Source organism: Anser cygnoides, chromosome 2, assembly GCF_040182565.1.
Source record: "Anser cygnoides isolate HZ-2024a breed goose chromosome 2, Taihu_goose_T2T_genome, whole genome shotgun sequence".
Taxonomy (NCBI): Eukaryota; Metazoa; Chordata; class Aves; order Anseriformes; family Anatidae; genus Anser; species Anser cygnoides.
Window position 1 is genome coordinate 142,449,370 of NC_089874.1, and position 18,871 is coordinate 142,468,240.

An 18,871-nucleotide genomic window follows, 5' to 3' on the forward strand; every position below is an offset into this window, starting at 1 on the left:
GGCTCTGAGTCAGCATCGCAGGTCACTGTGGTACTCGTCCCACTTGTGAATCTCTCTCTTCGTTTCTTTACTTGGTGTCCCAAAGACTGCAAGAAGAGTGCTTGACTATCAGAGCTGTCATAACTGAGAGTCTCCTGCTGTAGTTTGTGTCAAGTAAGCAGGGAAGAAAGTGTGCTGCAGGGTTACTGCTCGTCTGCGTTTGGGTGGTGCTGTTCTGCTGAGGTTCATCGCTTTCCTCAGAGGGGAAAACGTGAATCTGGTCTGACTGTTTTGGAACCAGAGCAATCGGTACTTCTGCTGGAATTCCCTCTGAATGAGGAGCCACCTTCTGGATAACACGCAGTCCATCAACTCTTTTACTGGTAATCTTCTAAGCTGTGTCCTGTATTTAAAAAGTTCAGTACTAAATCCATTTGCTCCTCTAACGCGTGGCAAATGCGTGAAGGATTTCAGATTCTTTTGAGATGTTTCTGCTACCGCAGTCCAGATGCAGTGGAGGTCTCCTTTGCTGTAGTCTAGACTTGAGACGTTTGAGGGCTGCGGTATACTTTCCACCAGTTAACTTGTTTTCATCTTCTATGCTATGTATAGTATAGACGGAGATAAAACCATATATAATTGAAAGCTGTGCATAAATAGTTGAGCTGTGCTCAGGAAAACTCTCTAATATTTATTTTGTATTGTAAATAGCAGAGGCTGTAATGCCTATAATTCAGGTCAAGCTATAATTTAGGTTAGAACCACAAAATGCAGTGACTTTTGCTAATAAGCTATTTCGGAAAGCACCGGAACTTTGTTTCGTAGTAACTTCTAGCGAGATGTAATATTTCCATTCGTATCGTTTCTAGGCTTTGTTACAGCTAATATGTATAGGGATGTATGTATTTTTATCTTAAATACTTAAAGGGAAGACATGGAAATAAGTTGTCTTGCTGCATAAAGAGATTCTGTAGTTGCTAGTTAATGAAAAACTAGCAACTTAGCAACCCAGAACTAGCAACCCATAGAGGTAAAAGCAGAACAGCCTGCTTGATCTTCTGGTGTCCACGTCCACGTACACCCTCAGTATCAGTGGTAAGCTTAGCGCCCGGTGGGGTGGGTTTTTAAGTGGGCGTTGTGCTGCCGTACTGACCTTTGAAAGCCTTCCCCCCTTGTGCTTTGTACTTACACCGCTCGTGTTTCTGGTTAATGATCCCATCCACTGTGAACGGCTAGGAAGCTCACGACCAAGTTATATATTAAGTATATTTCATACGGAGGGACGGTGGTGACAAAGGGTTAGCAAGTACGCTCGTGCTTTCAGTGGAGCCACGCTGAACGCCCAGGTGAGCGATCTGGCTCACTGAGCAGCTGCACCGCATAGGGTCTGCCCTGCACGGGCTTCTCAGCTGCGTGCCCGTCAGTTCCTGAGCCATTGTTATATTTTTCCTTTGTTTTTTTTCTTAGCTTCTTGAACCAGATTGTCCTCGGGTAGGAAATTGAAATGATTTGTCTCTTGTAAACAACTAGAGTAACCTGCTTTCAATTCTGACAAAAGCTTTCGTTCTTATATTTGTAACCTCTGAACCAATTTAGTTTAGAAAAGGTTTTACAAGCTTTTCAATTAAACCTGACTTGTATTTGCCTTAATTCTATTTCGCAAGCTGCAGAGAGCAATGCTTTAAAGGCAGCTTATTGAAAGCACACAGATTTGACTTTTATTTTAATGTTTATTACCTCCATCAAATCGGCACAATTTAATGATGCATATTAAATGTATTTATGTTAATATCTAAAATACTGTATTCCTATCAGTGAATTTTAGTTCCAAAAAACGTTTGTCGTAGAAGAGTTACTTGTATCGCTTTGGACATGAGCTTAGTCTCTTCTCAGCTCTGCTTTGAATCTAATCTAGCTTGCAAATTTCACCCTTAATTTAGTTTCATGTGTTGGTACGTTTATTTGTCGTGACTTAATTGTGCACAAACAAGGAATCAGATTCTTGGCAGCCGGTTCACACTGCAGCCGTGAGCAATTGTATGAACACAATGAATTGTGTGATGCCATTAGTTTCCCTGGGCACGATGCTGGTCTTGTTTGCATCCAGCCCAGAATAACTCTACTGAAACAACAGTGTAGGATTAAATCGACCATGCCATATATGTTTCACTCTTCTTAACTGAAAGAGCTCATTATAAAAGTAGCTGGGGGTATTGCAGATTAACTGGTAGTATAGCTCTGAGTACGAAGAGTGATCACTGCCTACTTTTTCGAGACTGGTGCATTTATAATTGCAGTGGTTGATGGTGGCCGTATTTCCGACACTTCATATTAAGGTGTATAGCTAAAATCTATTGTGTTTAGATTTTGAGGTTGTACTTTTAAGTCTGTAATGGCACTTACTGGAGTAGTTATTTGAATCTGATACTGTAAATTGTTACCCATAACAAACTTCTGCAGATTTTCTGAAAAGCAGGTGAATGGTTTTATGAATAGCAAAGTACACCCTTAATACAGGTAGACATACGGGTCACCCAGAGTGCTAAGATTACAGAAATTCAGATTTAAGCCCATGTTTGCTTCCACAATTGACACATGCAGTGCTGTGAGGAGTAAGGTTACAATGCTGGTGCTTTGGGGTGCAGGATTCACATCAAACCACGAAACAGGTGCCTTTGCTTAATGCTGAGACAGTGTCTCATTGTTTTAACTTCATTAACCTCAGTGTTAATACATTTAGCTCAGTTAACTTACTTAACTTGGTAGCTAAACCTCAGTGATGAGGAGAGTGGGCTGTTAGTTTTACATAACTGGCTCCAAATAGCTGAGCAAAGGCTCTCACCTCTGCTTATCGGCAACTCAAAAATACTTGTTCTTGCCAGTTAAGATTTACAAGAGCTGATTTTAACAAGGTCTTTGGTATTTTCATCTACCAATTTTTTGTATTAAATATTTCTTTGACATTGATTGAAGTACAGGAGAACATTTTCACTCATTTTGACATACATTACCAGAGGTGGTGTAGTAGTTGCTGCTAATCCTTTTCTCTAGGGAAAAACTGAGATGAGATGGAACGAAGTCGTCTTCACCTGCAGCATCTTCCTGGAGTACTGAGCTTTGTTTCTGTTACATCTTGGTTTTCCAAGCACAAAACAGGAAAGCTTCATGGTCTTGAGGTTAACGTGGAGTTGAAAGCTGCAATTTATTTACTGGCAAAAGATGTTTAAGAGCCTGTTTGCACCTGGGCACTTATTCTCCACGCCGTACCATTTGTTTTCATGCATCTCACTTGTGTTCCTGTCTGCAGGGCCACACCATAGCTGGAGTACTGAGATAGGCTGGCTTTCCCTCTGGAGAAAATGGGATACAGACATGCTTCCTTAAAGAGCCCAGTGCTAGGCTAGGTGGTGTTTTGCTCAGTGCTGAGGATATTCCTCTTGTCAGTAGTGATGTTCTGGTCTTTGATTGCCTGACCTTACTCGTTTTCCACAGTGAATACACATGAGCTTCACAGCAGTTCTGCACTTAGATTCTTGCACTGACAATGCAGTGGAAAAGTTTGCATTTCAGTCCTTAGTTTTCCCATACTCTTACTTGGGGACATTACAGACTACACCATCTTTGGCTTTACAGTCGCTTTCTGCTAGTTACTAGGTGGTTTGGTGGTTTGTTTTTTTTTTGTTTTGGTATACTGTTAGCGTATTTTATTTTGCCTCGTATTTACTGGGTTTTGTTTCCCATAGGCAGGAAGATGACAATTTCTATTTTAGGACTTACATTGGCCTTGCGAGGCTCTGTTCTTGGTTTGCATACAGCTTTGTTTCACTCTGCTGTCACCAAATCTGCAGGTTTTCATCTCTGTCCTCCATGTGACAGGACAACGGTGGCTATTGCTAGGTATGGTAACACAGCCCTGAGGCAACCAGGTCTTATTTTGGGGGAGCTTCTGGTCTTGGTTTCAACCTTTTTGCTTACATGCTATCCAGCAGGAGGAGTGAATACTTCTCCTTCTGGTTTTGGTGAGATTCTGCTTTCGTGGTCCGTCAGGAAATGCAGACCTATTATTTTCTATAACGCAGCATTTCCAAAACGACTGGCTGGACACGAAGCCCACGTTTAAAGATACCTAATTGAAAACAGAGTTCCAAGTGCAGTTTGCCACCTCTTCTGTTGCTCTCAAATGGTAGAAGTAGGCAATTTCTAAAAATAAATCTGTACTTTACAAATCCCGTTTGTTTGTGCGTGGGGCAAAGGGCTTTATTTTACATTTTTTAGAGGTTTTTTGGTTGGGGGAACTTATGGCCAACAAAATCCGTTGGAGTTCTTTGTAATCCACAGATTCGTTGGAAAAGGTGGCTCAGCCAGTATATTATACTTTGATTTTCAATAAGGCTTCGACGTGGTCATATGCTACAGGTTTTTAAATAAACCACACTGGTAACCCAGAGGGGACTTTCTTTTTTAATGCCTGTATAAAGAACAGGAAGAAAAGCAGGAATAAATAAATGTGTGAGTTTTTTTTTTTTTTTGTAGTTTTTTCCCCCCCAATGTAGGGTGTGAAATCATTAGATGATAGTTCAGTCCCATAGCAAAGAAATGGCTAGAGTGGTCGCCCAGCCACCTGTACGGAAACCTCTGATACACAGCTCATTCATGCGTGGCCAGAGAAAGGGGTGGGCAGGGTATGAAGAGAACAGAATTTACTGGAGGGTTGTAGAAAGGTCTTGTGATATGGCTGGGCAAGGAGGTGGTAGGTGACTCTTTATGTGAGTGGCCACGATCTTGTATCAGTCGCTCAGCACAGAGCCTTTGTGGTCATGTGGCTTGTTCTGGGGAAATGCGAGGTCAGTGTTCAGACGTGACCAGGGCGATGCGTATTATGAAAGGGACAGAAATCGAGATTTAAAAGGGCGTTATGCTAATGTAGCATAAATACATCAGGAGCGCCGAGGGATGTCGGCTCGTCCCGCGATGCCCGCCGTGCTGCCAGGTCGGGGTACCCAGATAAATACACGTTTGTCTGACTCGGTGTCTGCCGAGTGGTGAGAACACCACGCTTCCTGCTCTCTACTTGTGTTCGCACTTCCAGGTGTCAAAATGTAAATATTTTAAACAAGCTGAAAGATATTATAGGAACAATTACTCTCATCAGCCAAGCCCTTGGATTTCGGCTCCGATTACCTTGCAGGCTGAGCATAGCTTTCTTCTTCCTCTAATCCGGCGTTTCTGTATTTATCTGTTGGGACAGTTTTGCTTTGGAACAAAACCTGTTCCTTAAACCGCAGTAGCCAAAGACAACATGCTGTAGTAAAACTCCAGCAATCAAGTTTTCACTTGCCATTATCTGTCTGTAATACGCAGCTTTATTAATTGCGCAGTGATTGCCGTGCTGTTCTAGCTTTGGAATCGTTCCATATCACAGAAGTTGTTAGCATGGCTGAGGTTGGTTCAGATCCTGACTTTTTAACCAGACACAGCTTCTTTATGCACACTTTCTGTATCGTGAGCTTACTTAGACTGTCACCTTATTTATTATGTTGAAAAATATCTAAAATAATTGCTAATTAAAATAGAGGGTAAAATATTTCTTTAGACAACATTGATTTTATAAATATGAATACCATTTTTTAAATTTCCTACCTCTAGAGAAAATATTGCTGTTTTACCTAAGTCTGCAAAAGCTCTTGACTGACACCCTAAAACTTGCTCTGCAAAATTAATTTTGTTTTATATCAACTGAGATGAACTGTGAGGGGATAAAAAGGAAGAATTAATAACAAGACGATTTCCCCAGGAGTTGACATCAAACGTAAACTCAATTTCTGTACGATCACTCAAGCTATTATCTTTATTTTATCCTAAGTGCAAGGAAGAACAGAGCTAATGTAAATTAGATATTTGAACAAAAAAAAAAGTAACTGAAAAGTATGAACACCACGACAGTGCAAAGGAAATGTAATTCATTTAGGGCTAATGGCTGACTACTTTTTTCATCTGAGGCAGTGTAGCATTTTAGGAAGCACCTTTCCTTGTCCTGAAATCCTCAAGTCGCCTTCCTGGGAAGGCAGCTGCAGAGCAGTCATGCAGCTGGGGAATCAGGTGCCCGTACTGTAAGGACAGCTGCACGTGCAGCTTGCAGTCAGTCCTCTAAGCGTAGTGCCAACATTTTATTTTTTTTTCCATAAAATGTTTTTCTATCACTCTTACCCTGCCTTATCTTACCCCCACCTCCCCATTCCTGTGTTCCTTACTGAGGTATCCCACCTGAAGGGGAAGTTACTTATCGATGTCTTTCCTTTTCAACTGCATGCCCAGCGGTAAGACTTGGTCTTGGTACGTGGGTGTGGATATATTTGGGATACTTAAAAGCTGACAAAATTAAGGATGCTGTTCCGGACTCAGAGGTTAATCCTTCCTTTACCGGTCGCTGTTTGAAGAATTCAGACTAATTGAGATACGGAGCTGTTAATGGCAAAGCATTAAATAAAATTCTTAGTGGTCACTTCATTTTTACTGAAAGTTCTGCATACTTTGAAAATTTTGTGCAGTGTCCCTATTTACCAGCACGTGTCAAAGTGTGTTCAATACCGTTTCAGCTTTCCTGAAACGCATGAATTTGACTATTTACACGTGATACAGGGATTCCTTTTTCCTGAAATAGGCAGTGTCTCATCAAAAGCCTACCTGCAAAGCGCTTAGGCTGACGGGATCCTGCAGATCGTTTCGCCCGCAGCCCTCGGTTAATCCCTGCTGCCCCAGAGGGTTGTTTAAACGACCTGGCTTTACCTAATGAGCAGGATCAGGAGCTTTGCCTGGTGTTGCAGGGAAGGCAGAGCAAACAGCAGACCAGGATACAGGGATTTATTAAAGAATGAAGAGATCGGAGCCTTTGAACATGCACGTGCCCAGCCAGCTGCTTTCGACCTGCCTTGTTGCTGCTGGTTCCAAGTACCAGAGTACAAAATCCCTTACAAGCACCAGAGCCCATCTGAGGGTGCTGCTGGTGTATTCTTGCTTGCTTCCTTGACCGTGCTGGCCTTACAGCACCACAGCAGGTGGAAAAATGACTGACAGCTATTGGTTTGGCTGAAGTTGATACCCATGGTATGGTTTGGCTAAAGTCATTTACCCTAGCAATAAAGTTAGTAAAATGCAGAGAAAGATTTTTTTTTTTTTCTCTAAAGGCCTCTCTGACTGTGAGTAATGGACTGAATGAACAAGGGACAGGAAAATTGCATTACATTTCATTCTGTGAACTCTCCACTAGGAATACTCATCAGTAGTTCGTTGTCTAGCATCCAGTAATACAGGTAGAAAAGTTCTCAGTTGTGGAGATCTTGAAATATCATTATTGCTCGCTTCTAAACGTATTTGGACTGCATTAATAATATATATTTATATATAAAAGAAGAAAAACACAGCAAATTCTGTAGCCTGAGGGAAGATGATGAATACAACACAATGGACTGAAAATGTAATTTCAACAGAAAGTACAAGGATATCTTTAAAAATCTCAGCCTGCCTATTTAGAAGCCGAATAGCCAAAATAGAAACTTAGTATTTTACATCCCCCCCCATTTTAAAAAGTAAAATCTTGGACTTTAATGATTGCTTTCAGATTTCTAACACTAATAAGAAAAATCAAATTTAAATAGTTACAGATGGACTAAGATCTCAGAGTAGGGACTGTTCTGGAAGAGCCAGTGCAGCCCAGAAGTGCTTCCTCAACACCCAAACCACCAGGTTTTGCTCTTTCACAACTGCTGGACAGTGTTCTCTATCTTTTCAAACCTCCAGGAGAAGAAATATGAGCCATAGTGATAAAAATTAATTTTACTGTCTTGAACTACATTTTAAAAAATACTAATCAAAGCTTTTTTCTTTCCCAAAGCCTTTTCTCACTCTTATGAATCTCCACTGTTCACCAGACGTCCACACATTTCTGTGCAAAGCATTTGTTCCTGCCTGCCTGGAGCAAGTTCATGTGATTCATCCTTGCCGAAACCTCTGTGAGAAAGTGTATTCTGACTGCAAGCCGTTGATTGACACTTTTGGAATCGCGTGGCCTGAAGAGCTGGAATGTAACAGGTGGGGTATTCTTCATGTGATAAGTGGCAGAGGTGATATTTTTCAAATGTGCCATAATTAACCCAGACAGAGTTGAAAATTGGAGACAGGATGTTAAAAATCAGCTTGCTGTACCTTCCGTGTTGTTGGTGACCCTGCAGTGCTTATGCATAGGACTATTCTTATATGTTACTTTTTTCATTATTAAAATGGTCACATATATTAAAATTAGTAAATTATTTTAAAATTATTGCAATTATTAAATTTAAAATAATAAGTGTTACAGCACAGATGTCACTCTGCTTTCTGATCTCTGTACTAGGGATAATAACAGTACTTTACAGGGTCTTTATAAATAATTGTTCATAAAATAACGGTATCTAAAATATTCTGTATTTGAGTGCACACACAGCATTAAATAGGAGAAGCCTTACCTTGTTCCTAATGACTTGCATGTGCAAATTCAGTCTTGTATTACTTTTCCTGTACGGCATGGCAGAAGTCACATTTCCAGTGATTGCACCTTCTTCTCACAGTTGTTCAGGTCTTTGTTCCAGAGAAAGGACAGTTTATATTACATTTGGGAAAAAGACAGTCATTATATATAAAATGGGAATGGCTTAAACAACTCTGGTTTAATCATTTTGAGATTCTGACCTTCAACTGGAGATACTTATAAATGTTATATGCCAAGTGTTCTTAACCGCATCAGGGCAAAAAGCATGAGAAAGGAGCAAGGAGTGGAAACTTAACAGGTCATGTTTCTAGCCCCCATGCAGTTGCTGATCCGTGACAGGGCTGAGGCAGAGCTGGGACAGTAGCCCTGTGCCATGATTCTTGGTAGAAATCCGTATTGGAACGCATATGACAGATATATGGCATCAACTCTATTTCCCTTTTTCTCTGCACAAAAATTGAGACTTGTGCACAAAAGTCTTCCAGAATTGGTTTGAAAATTTGGGAAAATTACAAGCTAATCCAATGATTCAATATATATTCCAAATGACATTTCAAATCAAATTCCACTTCTTGCAGGAGTCATTGCAGCTTCAAAATATTGTATTACTGCTAGCATTTACTGAAAATGGCCCTACATTTTTCATGTGGGAAATGATGTCTGCCCAATTGATGACACAGGGAAGGGCAAGTAACACAGGATATTCTGAAAACAGCAGAAGAGGAGTTGGCATGAGGATGGGCTTCAAATTCAGTTGCAATTCTGAGATTCATACTCATATTCTTACAAACATGCATAATGACTGTTAAGATATGGGTGAATAAAGTTTGCGCTGTTCTGATGTTCATACTGGTCTGGCCCACAGTTAATGAAAGAATCTGCTTCGGAATCAGTTTTCTTAATTAGTAGTCTGGCTTTATTTGGCCAACACAGTAATGCAGAGAAACAAGGAACTTAAGGCTTTTTAGCTCAAGCTGAGCTTCCAAATTGACATGGAGAGGAAAAAGTGTGCTGACGTGTAAGGTCAGTGCATTCCTTGCAGACATGCCCCTACAGTAGCGTTTGACAAAGAATGTTTGGGGATAACAGAATCTCGCTTTAAAAGCTAGAATGCAAAACTTGTTATTTTTAAATACATGCCTAAACTCAGAATGCATCTTAACATAAATCCCATTTTCGATAAATGCTTACCTGAGTTATACTCAAATAATCAAAGACCTGTCCAACATTGCTACTCCTATATTAATCATAAAAAAACCCCTCATATTTTGTCCAATTAAATCTTTGAACAATTGAGTCTTAAGCAATTTCTAAATGAACTTTTAAAACACTGATTTTTTTGAAATGCTTATGTTTTTAGCTTTGTCTTTTTATTGCTGTTGACAATGAAATATCATTATAACACAAACTCATAATCATCACCATCACACACTAGTCATCAGTTAATTCTAGATACTGTGAGCAGTCTTTGTTCTTTGATGAAGCTTGCATTTTGACAAGATCATTTGCTGTCCCTCCACCAGTCTATCCAGATAAAATCTACTATAAATATTATATATTAGTATTAAAGAAATAGTGTGGATTAAGACTATAAAAGAACAATTGCAGTTTGAGTAAAGCGTTTCATAAGCAACAAAACAACAGACAACAACAATTAAATAGCTGTGTTTGATTAGCCTTCTGAACTGAAAATACATTGCTCTGTTGGGATGTATTAGAACAAGTCCAGAGGAGGGCCACGAGGATGCTCAGAGGGCTGGAGCACCTCTCCTGTGAAGACAGGCTGAGGGAGCTGGGGTTGTTCAGCCTGGAGAAGAGAAGGCCTCTGGGCAGACCTTACAGCGGCCTTCCAGTGCCTAAAGGGGGCTACAGGAAAGCTGGGGAGGGACTCTTTATAGAGGGTGTAATGCTAGGACAAAGGGGGAATAAGCTTTAAGCTAAAAGAGGGGAGATTTAGATTAGATGTTAGGAAGAAATTCTTCACTCAGAGGGCGGTGAGGCCCTGGCACAGGCTGCCCAGAGAAGCTGTGGATGCCCCATCCCTGGAGGTGCTCAAGGCCAGGCTGGATGGGGCTTTGGGCAACCTGGTCTGGTGGGAGGTGTCCCTGCCCATGGCAGGGGGCTGGAACTGGGTGGACTTTAGGGTCCCTTCCAACCCAAACCATTCTGTGATTCTATGTTTTTTAAAAATACCACTGAGGTTTTTCATACAATGCACATTTTGCATTATCTATAAAATTTCATAGTGCTTAGAATCAGATTTTTCACTTCATTTTTTTTCAGTAAGAAATAACGTTAGTTGATAATGAGGGGTATTAAGATATTTCCTCTTCTGTTAATTTATCTAGACTAGTCAGTTGTGACGAGACTGCTCCTGCCACTGCTCCTGTAACCACAAACGCACACGGAACTCAGAAGACCCCAGGACAGACGCGAAGGGATTATGGATTCTGGTGTCCCCGGCACCTGCACACTTCCAATGGACAAGGCTACAAGTTTCTAGGCATCGATCAGTGTGCACCCCCATGTCCCAATATGTACTTCAAAAATTACGAATTGGATGTTGCGAAAAGCTTCATTGGAATAGTTTCAATCTTTTGTCTTTGTGCTACGCTTTTCACATTCCTGACTTTCCTGATTGATGTTAAAAGGTTTAGGTACCCAGAGAGGCCAATCATTTATTACTCGGTCTGTTACAGCATAGTGTCTCTAATGTACTTCATTGGATTTCTGCTTGGGAATAGAACTGCCTGTAACAAGGCAGATGATAAGCTAGAAATTGGGGAAACGGTTGTTCTTGGCTCCCAAAACAAAGCCTGTACTGTCCTTTTCATGGTTTTGTACTTTTTCACTATGGCAGGAACCATTTGGTGGGTGATTCTTACCATCACCTGGTTCCTCGCAGCAGGAAGGAAATGGAGCTGTGAAGCTATCGCACAGAAGGCTATGTGGTTCCATGCCGTTGCGTGGGGAATACCCGGCTTTCTAACCATTATGCTTCTTGCCATGAACAAAGTCGAAGGGGACAATATCAGTGGAGTTTGCTTTGTGGGTCTCTACGATGTGGATGCCTCTCTGTACTTTGTGCTTCTGCCGTTATGCCTTTGTGTTTTTTTCGGTCTCTCTCTCCTTTTAGCTGGTATTATCTCTTTAAATCATGTGCGGCAAGTCATCCAGCATGATGGCAGAAACCAAGAGAAGCTAAAGAAATTCATGATTCGAATTGGAGTTTTCAGTGGCTTGTACTTGGTGCCACTTGTGGCACTTCTCGGGTGCTATGTCTATGAGCTGGTGAACCGGAAGACCTGGGAAACGACTTGGGTGTTCGACCACTGTGACCAGTACCATATCCCTTGTCCTTATCAGGCAAGTAGCAGTTTCCTTTGGACATAATACTGATAAGTTAATTAGCAAAAACCCCTTACACGTTGCTATATCTTGTAGTGTCATTTAATAAATTATTTTCATGTTAAGTAAACAGTTCAAGAACATGCAATGATTAGTTGCTTTTTAAGTTAAAATTGGTGGTATCATATTTTCCTCTGAAATTTTCTTCTAAACAAATTGATTTCACTCAGCAATTCCAACTCACAGCTGTAATGGGATTATTTGAACTTCATGCCATGAGTAATGCTGGGGACAGGGATTGTTTTTCACAATGTCTTTTCCTAAAAGCAGTCACTCTGTATTTGGATGCCTAGTTCTGTATTTCAGTACCTAAGGTAAATTCACATCAATTTCAATTGAAGTTGAAAAAAAATGGATCTTGAAAATTGGATTTAAATTGTTGTTTATAACCATAGATTTTCATTTTCATCTTTTTTTTGTTGAAGTATAGAACTATAAAGCACTTGAAACTACAAAACAAATTTCCAGTATATTTTTTCCGTGATAGCTGTCACTTCCAGGCTATTTTTCAATAATGTGAAGAAATCTTTTAAAAAATAAAAATGCTTTAAATTGCAGAGATGTTCACATAAGACTTTTTCTTTCCTAAACAAAACTTCCTTCAAAAGGCTTTTAAAGTAAGTAAAGCTGCCCCAGAGCCAGTACTCTGAACCTTATGTAAATCTCTTAAATCTTTTTAAATACATAAAATTCTCTGCAATTTTAAGTAATTTGTGGTTTGTGACATTCCATTTAAGAACAAATATAAAAGGAGAAACCATCACTAAGGCAACTGCAAGTTTCTCATGTTATCTTTCATTGTTTTGTACATACCATCTGTGTTTTTACTGCAATAACTTGTCATCGAAAAGACGAATATAAACACAAGCATTATGGGGGGGAAAAAAGGCTTGATCCTTCCACGTTCTTAAGCATCCTCTATATCTTTTGTATTGAACTTGGTGTAAACTGAACATCAGAGCTCACAGGCTTCTTGGCTATTTTTTGCTTCCATTAACGTTTCATTAACAAGTGCACTTCAGGAAGTTTCGCATTGAGCTCTGTTTCAACTTAGATGGCTCGAATTAAACAAGGTTGAAAATAAGGCTTTTATTCACTTTATCAACAAACAAACAAAACCATCTTGTTCTGTAGTTCTTAGGTATACAATCTTAGCATAATAAGGCGCACAGAGCCTGTATCCTCAGTCTTTAACCTATTGGAAAGAGTAAATAGCAACAACAAGTTTACACAAAGCTGTACTTACTGGGCTCTGTCCGTATGACAAACAGCGTGTGCTGTTAGAGCTGTACGGTAGCTTAAAGTGGCGTGCTTGGCCGTGGCTTCCCTGAGCCATGATACGTCGATCAGAACAGAACCAAATAGAAACAAACTTCAGCCTAAGTAGCTATGTGGCTAACAAAAATGCTGATTTTTGTAGATAGGATTGGCAGGTAAGCCAGGTAACATAAATTAAATTTGCAGCCTAGGAGGAGGAGATGGTCTGTTACAGAGTTAAATGGCTCGGCTCTTATGATCCTGTTCTGCAAATAGGTGGATTAATTTTGCAATAAACAGAAAACAGCTATGTTGTTCCCTGCAGCTCCCTGTCTAACCTGATTAACTCCCAGCTCATCCACCCGCTGTTTCTTTTAAGCTGAAGGGATGAATCTCATCCATACAAACCATCTCTGAAGAACACGGTTACAAAAACTATTACCCCTAAAATTACCTTTCCTGTCAATTTAAAAGAAAAATATTTCTTTCTAACTAATCTCCTCTCTGTGTATCCAGCTGTAGCCTGCAAGCAGACATTAACCAGATCCGACTTGACTGTACATGTCTTGCATTTGTCCACAGTACAAGCCTCAGCAAAGAAGAGCAGCCATGAGGAGAAAGTCTCTCTTTTACATAATTTGTTTGGTTTTCTGCATTCAAAAAATAAGAAGTATGTCTTCTCTGTATTTATTAAACTTTGTTATCTTCTAGGCAAAGGCACTAGCAAGACCAGAAATATTTTTGTTTCTGATGAAATATTTGCTGACACTAATTGTTGGCATATCTCCAGTCTTCTGGGTGGGAAGTAAAAAGACCTGTTCGGAATGGGCCAATTTCTTCAACAGAAACCGCAAAAGAGAGTAAGAGCAATTTTTATTCTTGTTTTTTGAAGTGTATACTTAAATATATTGGATTTCAGGCTTTTCTTAAATGTGTCTCAGGTAATCAAAACGTTGTCCTTGGGCCCTTTATCTCTTGAAGTTTGCTGCATATGGGCACCAGCAAAAAGTTCCACTGAAGTCTGTGGAAGTTTTGCATACACAATGACTTGACTATGTTCTCAGAAGACAAAAATGTTCTCCTCTGCTGATTTGCTCTGTTCATAGAGCTGTAGACATACTGTTGTATTTAGCATTGGATAATATCTGGTTTCCAGTCAAATCAGGAAAGATAACTTTAGCCATCAACTTGGATCTTTTCATGTATTCAGACTTTTTTCAGCACTGAGCTATGTTTACTATCATGGAATAACAACATCCTCTGTTTTTCTCATCTTGTCAAGCTTATCTTATTTGAAACTTAATTTTCATTGTCCCATCCTTAGCTAGGCTTTATTGTATTAAATTACTGTCCCTTATTTTTATTCTGAGACAGAGTAATTCAGTTTAATTACTTAATTTTAGTAAATGTATATCTATGGTTTTAAATGGGTTACAGATCATCTCCATTTCTCATAACTGTCATTTTTTTCCCTTTTATTCCTTCATTGGATAAGATTGGATCCTTCAGAAGGATATTAATCATTCTTAGATTATCTGTGTTACTCACATATTATAATGTATTTTAAGATCTTTTTATTTCTCTGAATTTCCCTTTATGCAGTCCTTAAGGTCCTTTTATTTTACATCTACATTCCATGATGGTGAGCTTATAGCTTCCTTTCCCTCTCCTCTCTTTTTCCATTTCCTGTAGGATTTTTCTTGCGTTTCAGATGTTAACTGCTTTCAGCTATAAGAATTTTAAAATAATGAAGTCATTTTTATAATGCTTGCCCTTTTTTTCACATGAACAAGGTTTACATTACATAAAGTTAATTTGGTAATACAGCTGTTTATGAGCTAATCCTGCTTTCCTCTCTTAGATGATTAAACTACTGAAGTCATTGGACCTACTTGCAGAAGTAAGAAATGTAGAAATCGGCTTTATTTAATTGTTCCACGGACATAATTGTTTTGAAGCCATTACAATAAGATTTTTTCTCTCTTTTTATATATAATTGTTTTCTTTATGTTCATTAACATCCAGCTCAGATCACATCATTGTTTGCTCTTCTTTTTATGTTTTTGTGTACCAAGCTATAATGCATTGTACCTGAGGTTATCCTCATCATTCAGTTATATGCTTGTATTTTCTTTCAGTCCAATCAGGGAGAGTCGAAGAGTACTGCAAGAATCGTGCGAATTTTTCTTGAGGCACAACTCCAAAGTTAAACATAAAAAGAAGCACTACAAATCGAGTTCACACAGATTGAAAGTAATTTCGAAGTCAATGGGGACTAGCACGAGTGGCACAACAAATCATGGAACTTCTGCAGTAGCGATCACTAATCATGATTACTTAAGCCAAGAAACTGTTGCAGAAATTAAAACGTCTCCGGAGACATCTGAGAAGGAGGCAGATGGAACATCAGCCCAAAAAGTCGAGGAAGGCGAAAACAGTGGAAATCAAATGTTATGTGGTTCTAAACTGACCGTGGATCAGGTGGAAAAAAGAAACAAAGCAGATAGCACATGTGATATGAGTAGCTTGTCTGGGAGTGTGAAGAGAATAGGTGAAGGAAGGTAAGATTCCGTAACTCATTTTTTTACTTGTTTTACATATATTGTTACTATTTCTGTTTTTTCTCCTTGACAAATCAGTGTACAATTAACTGTCAGTAGCTGTCGAGAGTACTGTAATTCTTGCAGACTTAGGGCCATGTATCTTTACAATATGATATGGGCTATTTTATTGTTATTTAGGATTCTTTTTCCTTTTAAGTGTTGAGTGCTGGAGCTTCAGTTTGAAGGATATTTTTGTGTTGTTGAGCTGTGACCCTGAATAAATCTGTGGCTGCAATACAATCCTTTTGAAAGGTGACAAGTCAGAAAAAAAGAAAAGCTTGAAGTATACAAAATTGTACTGTTTTCACTTGAATGGAAAATAGCTAAGATATGTTATCAGTTTGTTGCTAAAAATAAAAAAAAAAAATTAAAAAATGTTTTTTCCAGTCTAGTGAATAGTGCTTAAAATTGACTCGCTATGTTTTATTTCTCATTACTTACAGAGTAACTCCTAAGAATGATTTTATTGAATCTCCTGCATTACAAAGGAGCAGTTCACAAATACCTGATGTCTCACAGTCAGGCTCCATATCACTACTTGTCTACTCGGCTTCAGACACCAGAAAAGAGTTGGATTCAGGAAACAGTTCAAACCCTTGAAAGACTGATTTTTATTTGAACACTTTCAACGAATAAAACTGATGTGGATTCTGTTACACTGGAAATAACGGATATTCTGTGCCTTATTAAAAATCAGACACATTGTTTTGCACTTATAAAAATGTAAGTTTTGTAGTGGGGACAACTGGCAATAATGTACTATATTCGTACCCATCCAGGAATAATGGAAATGGAAGTTCTATAGGATATAGCTGGATCAACTAGCAATAATTTAAGAAAGATGAAAAATATTATTCCCAATATAAAGAACACATTTTAATAAACTGTATTGAAATAATCCATAGAAAGCACTGTTACTTTTCAAGGCATACTAGTTCCATCTGCATATTTGATATTTTTCAGCTTTTTACTTGTTTTGGATTTTTTTCTTTTTTACTATCTATTAAAAAGCATTATCACTTAAAAATAAGAGTTGCATAAACTTTATAAATTGTCATGATGTGTCAATTATAGCACTGTTTTATGGTAGTTTCTACACTGAATATTAAAGGGAATCTGGAGTCATAGTGATTTATTTTGTACATAAAAATGAATTATGTAAATAACTGACTGCATAAGGTCAATATTTAGAACTACTGTTTTGTATTAATTGTATAAACTTGGTAAAGTTAATAATGCTTCCGTTAGATACTACTGAGGTCAACAGTTTTATGATGATCAGGCAATTTTATGTAGTTCACAGTAAAGCAGATTGTATCTTTATATAAAACATACACCATACACTACACATTTGGGGCAAGACTGGTCAGACGTGGGCATCCTGTATAGGAATAGTACATGAATACAGCTGTACTTCAGAAAAATGCTTCTTTGAGCCCCTCCTGGTATGGTGTTCCAGTGCATAGTGCCAAGCAGGGAAATGCTTCAGATCCTCTGTCAAGGAAGACAGAATCTGAAGTGTTTGTTGTGTGGTTTTTTGTTGTTTTTTTTTTACTGAACTGCAGTGAAAGCGTATGCTTCCTTTTGTTTCTATGCAAGTAACTTGAACTCTTTTTTTAAATCTGTAGAGAAACCTTGCAGAAAATAAACTGTGGTGCAGATAAACTAAGATGCAAGCTTGTTTAACAGTACATTTTACATAAAATAAGACCTTAATAACTTTTCTACGAAGTTTAATTTTCTATATGCTACAGCAGTATATTTTCTTTAACTCAAGAAGGCCTTAATACAGATAGCCTTTCTTATACTTTCTTATGATAGAATGGTGCTCCAGAGCAAGTAATACTGATGTGCGTAAGCGTTTCATCATTCATCTCTAAAGAAATCCTGGCTCCAGTGAAGTCAATGTCATTTATTACTTGAGGTGATTTGGAGCCAGGATTTCTAAACAGAAACTTCACTGCAATTTGTAAGACTGTTCAGCATCGTGTGTTTGATTACTAAGAGGAACATTGCTCTTAAATTGTTACCTTTATTTTGTTATTGTGTGGAGGAACTGTGTTCCAGTTTGTGCAGCACTCATGCTGATGCTTTGAACAATCGAGCAAAATTGCATGGCACAAAGGTCATAAAAGTACTGAGTCAATGGCAAATACTGTTCTGATAAACCAGAGTTACTTGTTTTATTGATCATGCATTGAAAATTGAATGTATTTACCTTTATATTGTCATGTGCATTTTCATATTTGTAATTTATTGCCTTAAATAGGATGTGCTATTTCTTTCATCATTTTCCCCATTGAAAATATCTGATATTCTTGCTGCTGAGAAGGACAGTGAGAAAACCCTGTGAAAATGCACACTAAGTACCCTTCGTTCTTTTAGTTATGTTTGTAAACGGGTAACTTTATACATGTTCAGTAGTTTTGTTATTACTGTCTTTGTTAGTAATAAAAATACTGTTGTATAGTAAAAGTTTGCGTTGGTATTTCTTTTTAACTGGATTCAGCATGTTTATTCCTCTATTACTGTGACATTTCTGCACCTAAGACACTTTAATGTATTTTTACTTAGAGCTCTATGAGGTAATAATTATTGCAATGCTTTTATCCCTCCTGTATGAGAACCAAGACAGAGAACAATGGTGGGAATTGTTCAGATGAACGTGGAAGGTTATGAAAGAGTGAGAAACTGAATTAGCTCTTTCATCTTAGCATTTACAGCATTCTTTCTTTCATGACCTCTAGCTAAAGACCTCCTTTAGACTATATAGAATGTGTATTTCCACAATATGCTCTTGCTATGACCTTCTTAAAATAAATATTTTACTTCCTTTTTTAGGCAGTTTGGGAAAAAGTTGGCTTCTGGAAACTGTTCTGAAAAGATGAGTACAAAGTAATCTTGAAGTAACAGCAATACTTTTTGGGTCTTAAAACTACATGAACTTTCAAAGAACTGCAAAATACTGACTAAACAGTCATTCATTTCAAGTGAAATACATCAGTGGTAGAATTAGACTGTAGTACTATACCATAAATAACTAACAATGTGAGTTCCCAAGGTGAACTTTATAGTTAGTGATTGTGATCTCTGGATGTTT

At 38.5% G+C, this 18,871-nt stretch overlaps 1 protein-coding gene across 1 annotated transcript in view; it reads left to right on the forward strand.

Moving 5' to 3' along the window:
* The window catches only part of FZD6 (frizzled class receptor 6), a 28,483-nt gene extending 10,237 nt beyond the window's left edge, over positions 1-18,246 (forward strand). The window contains exons 3-7 of the mRNA XM_013180003.3: positions 7,871-8,067; positions 10,852-11,869; positions 13,880-14,028; positions 15,307-15,729; positions 16,215-18,246. Coding sequence (XP_013035457.2) covers positions 7,871-8,067; positions 10,852-11,869; positions 13,880-14,028; positions 15,307-15,729; positions 16,215-16,371 — 1,944 coding nt within the window. The 3' untranslated portion in view covers positions 16,372-18,246. The remainder of the gene's footprint in view (positions 1-7,870; positions 8,068-10,851; positions 11,870-13,879; positions 14,029-15,306; positions 15,730-16,214) is intronic.
* The last annotated feature ends 625 nt before the right edge of the window (positions 18,247-18,871 follow it).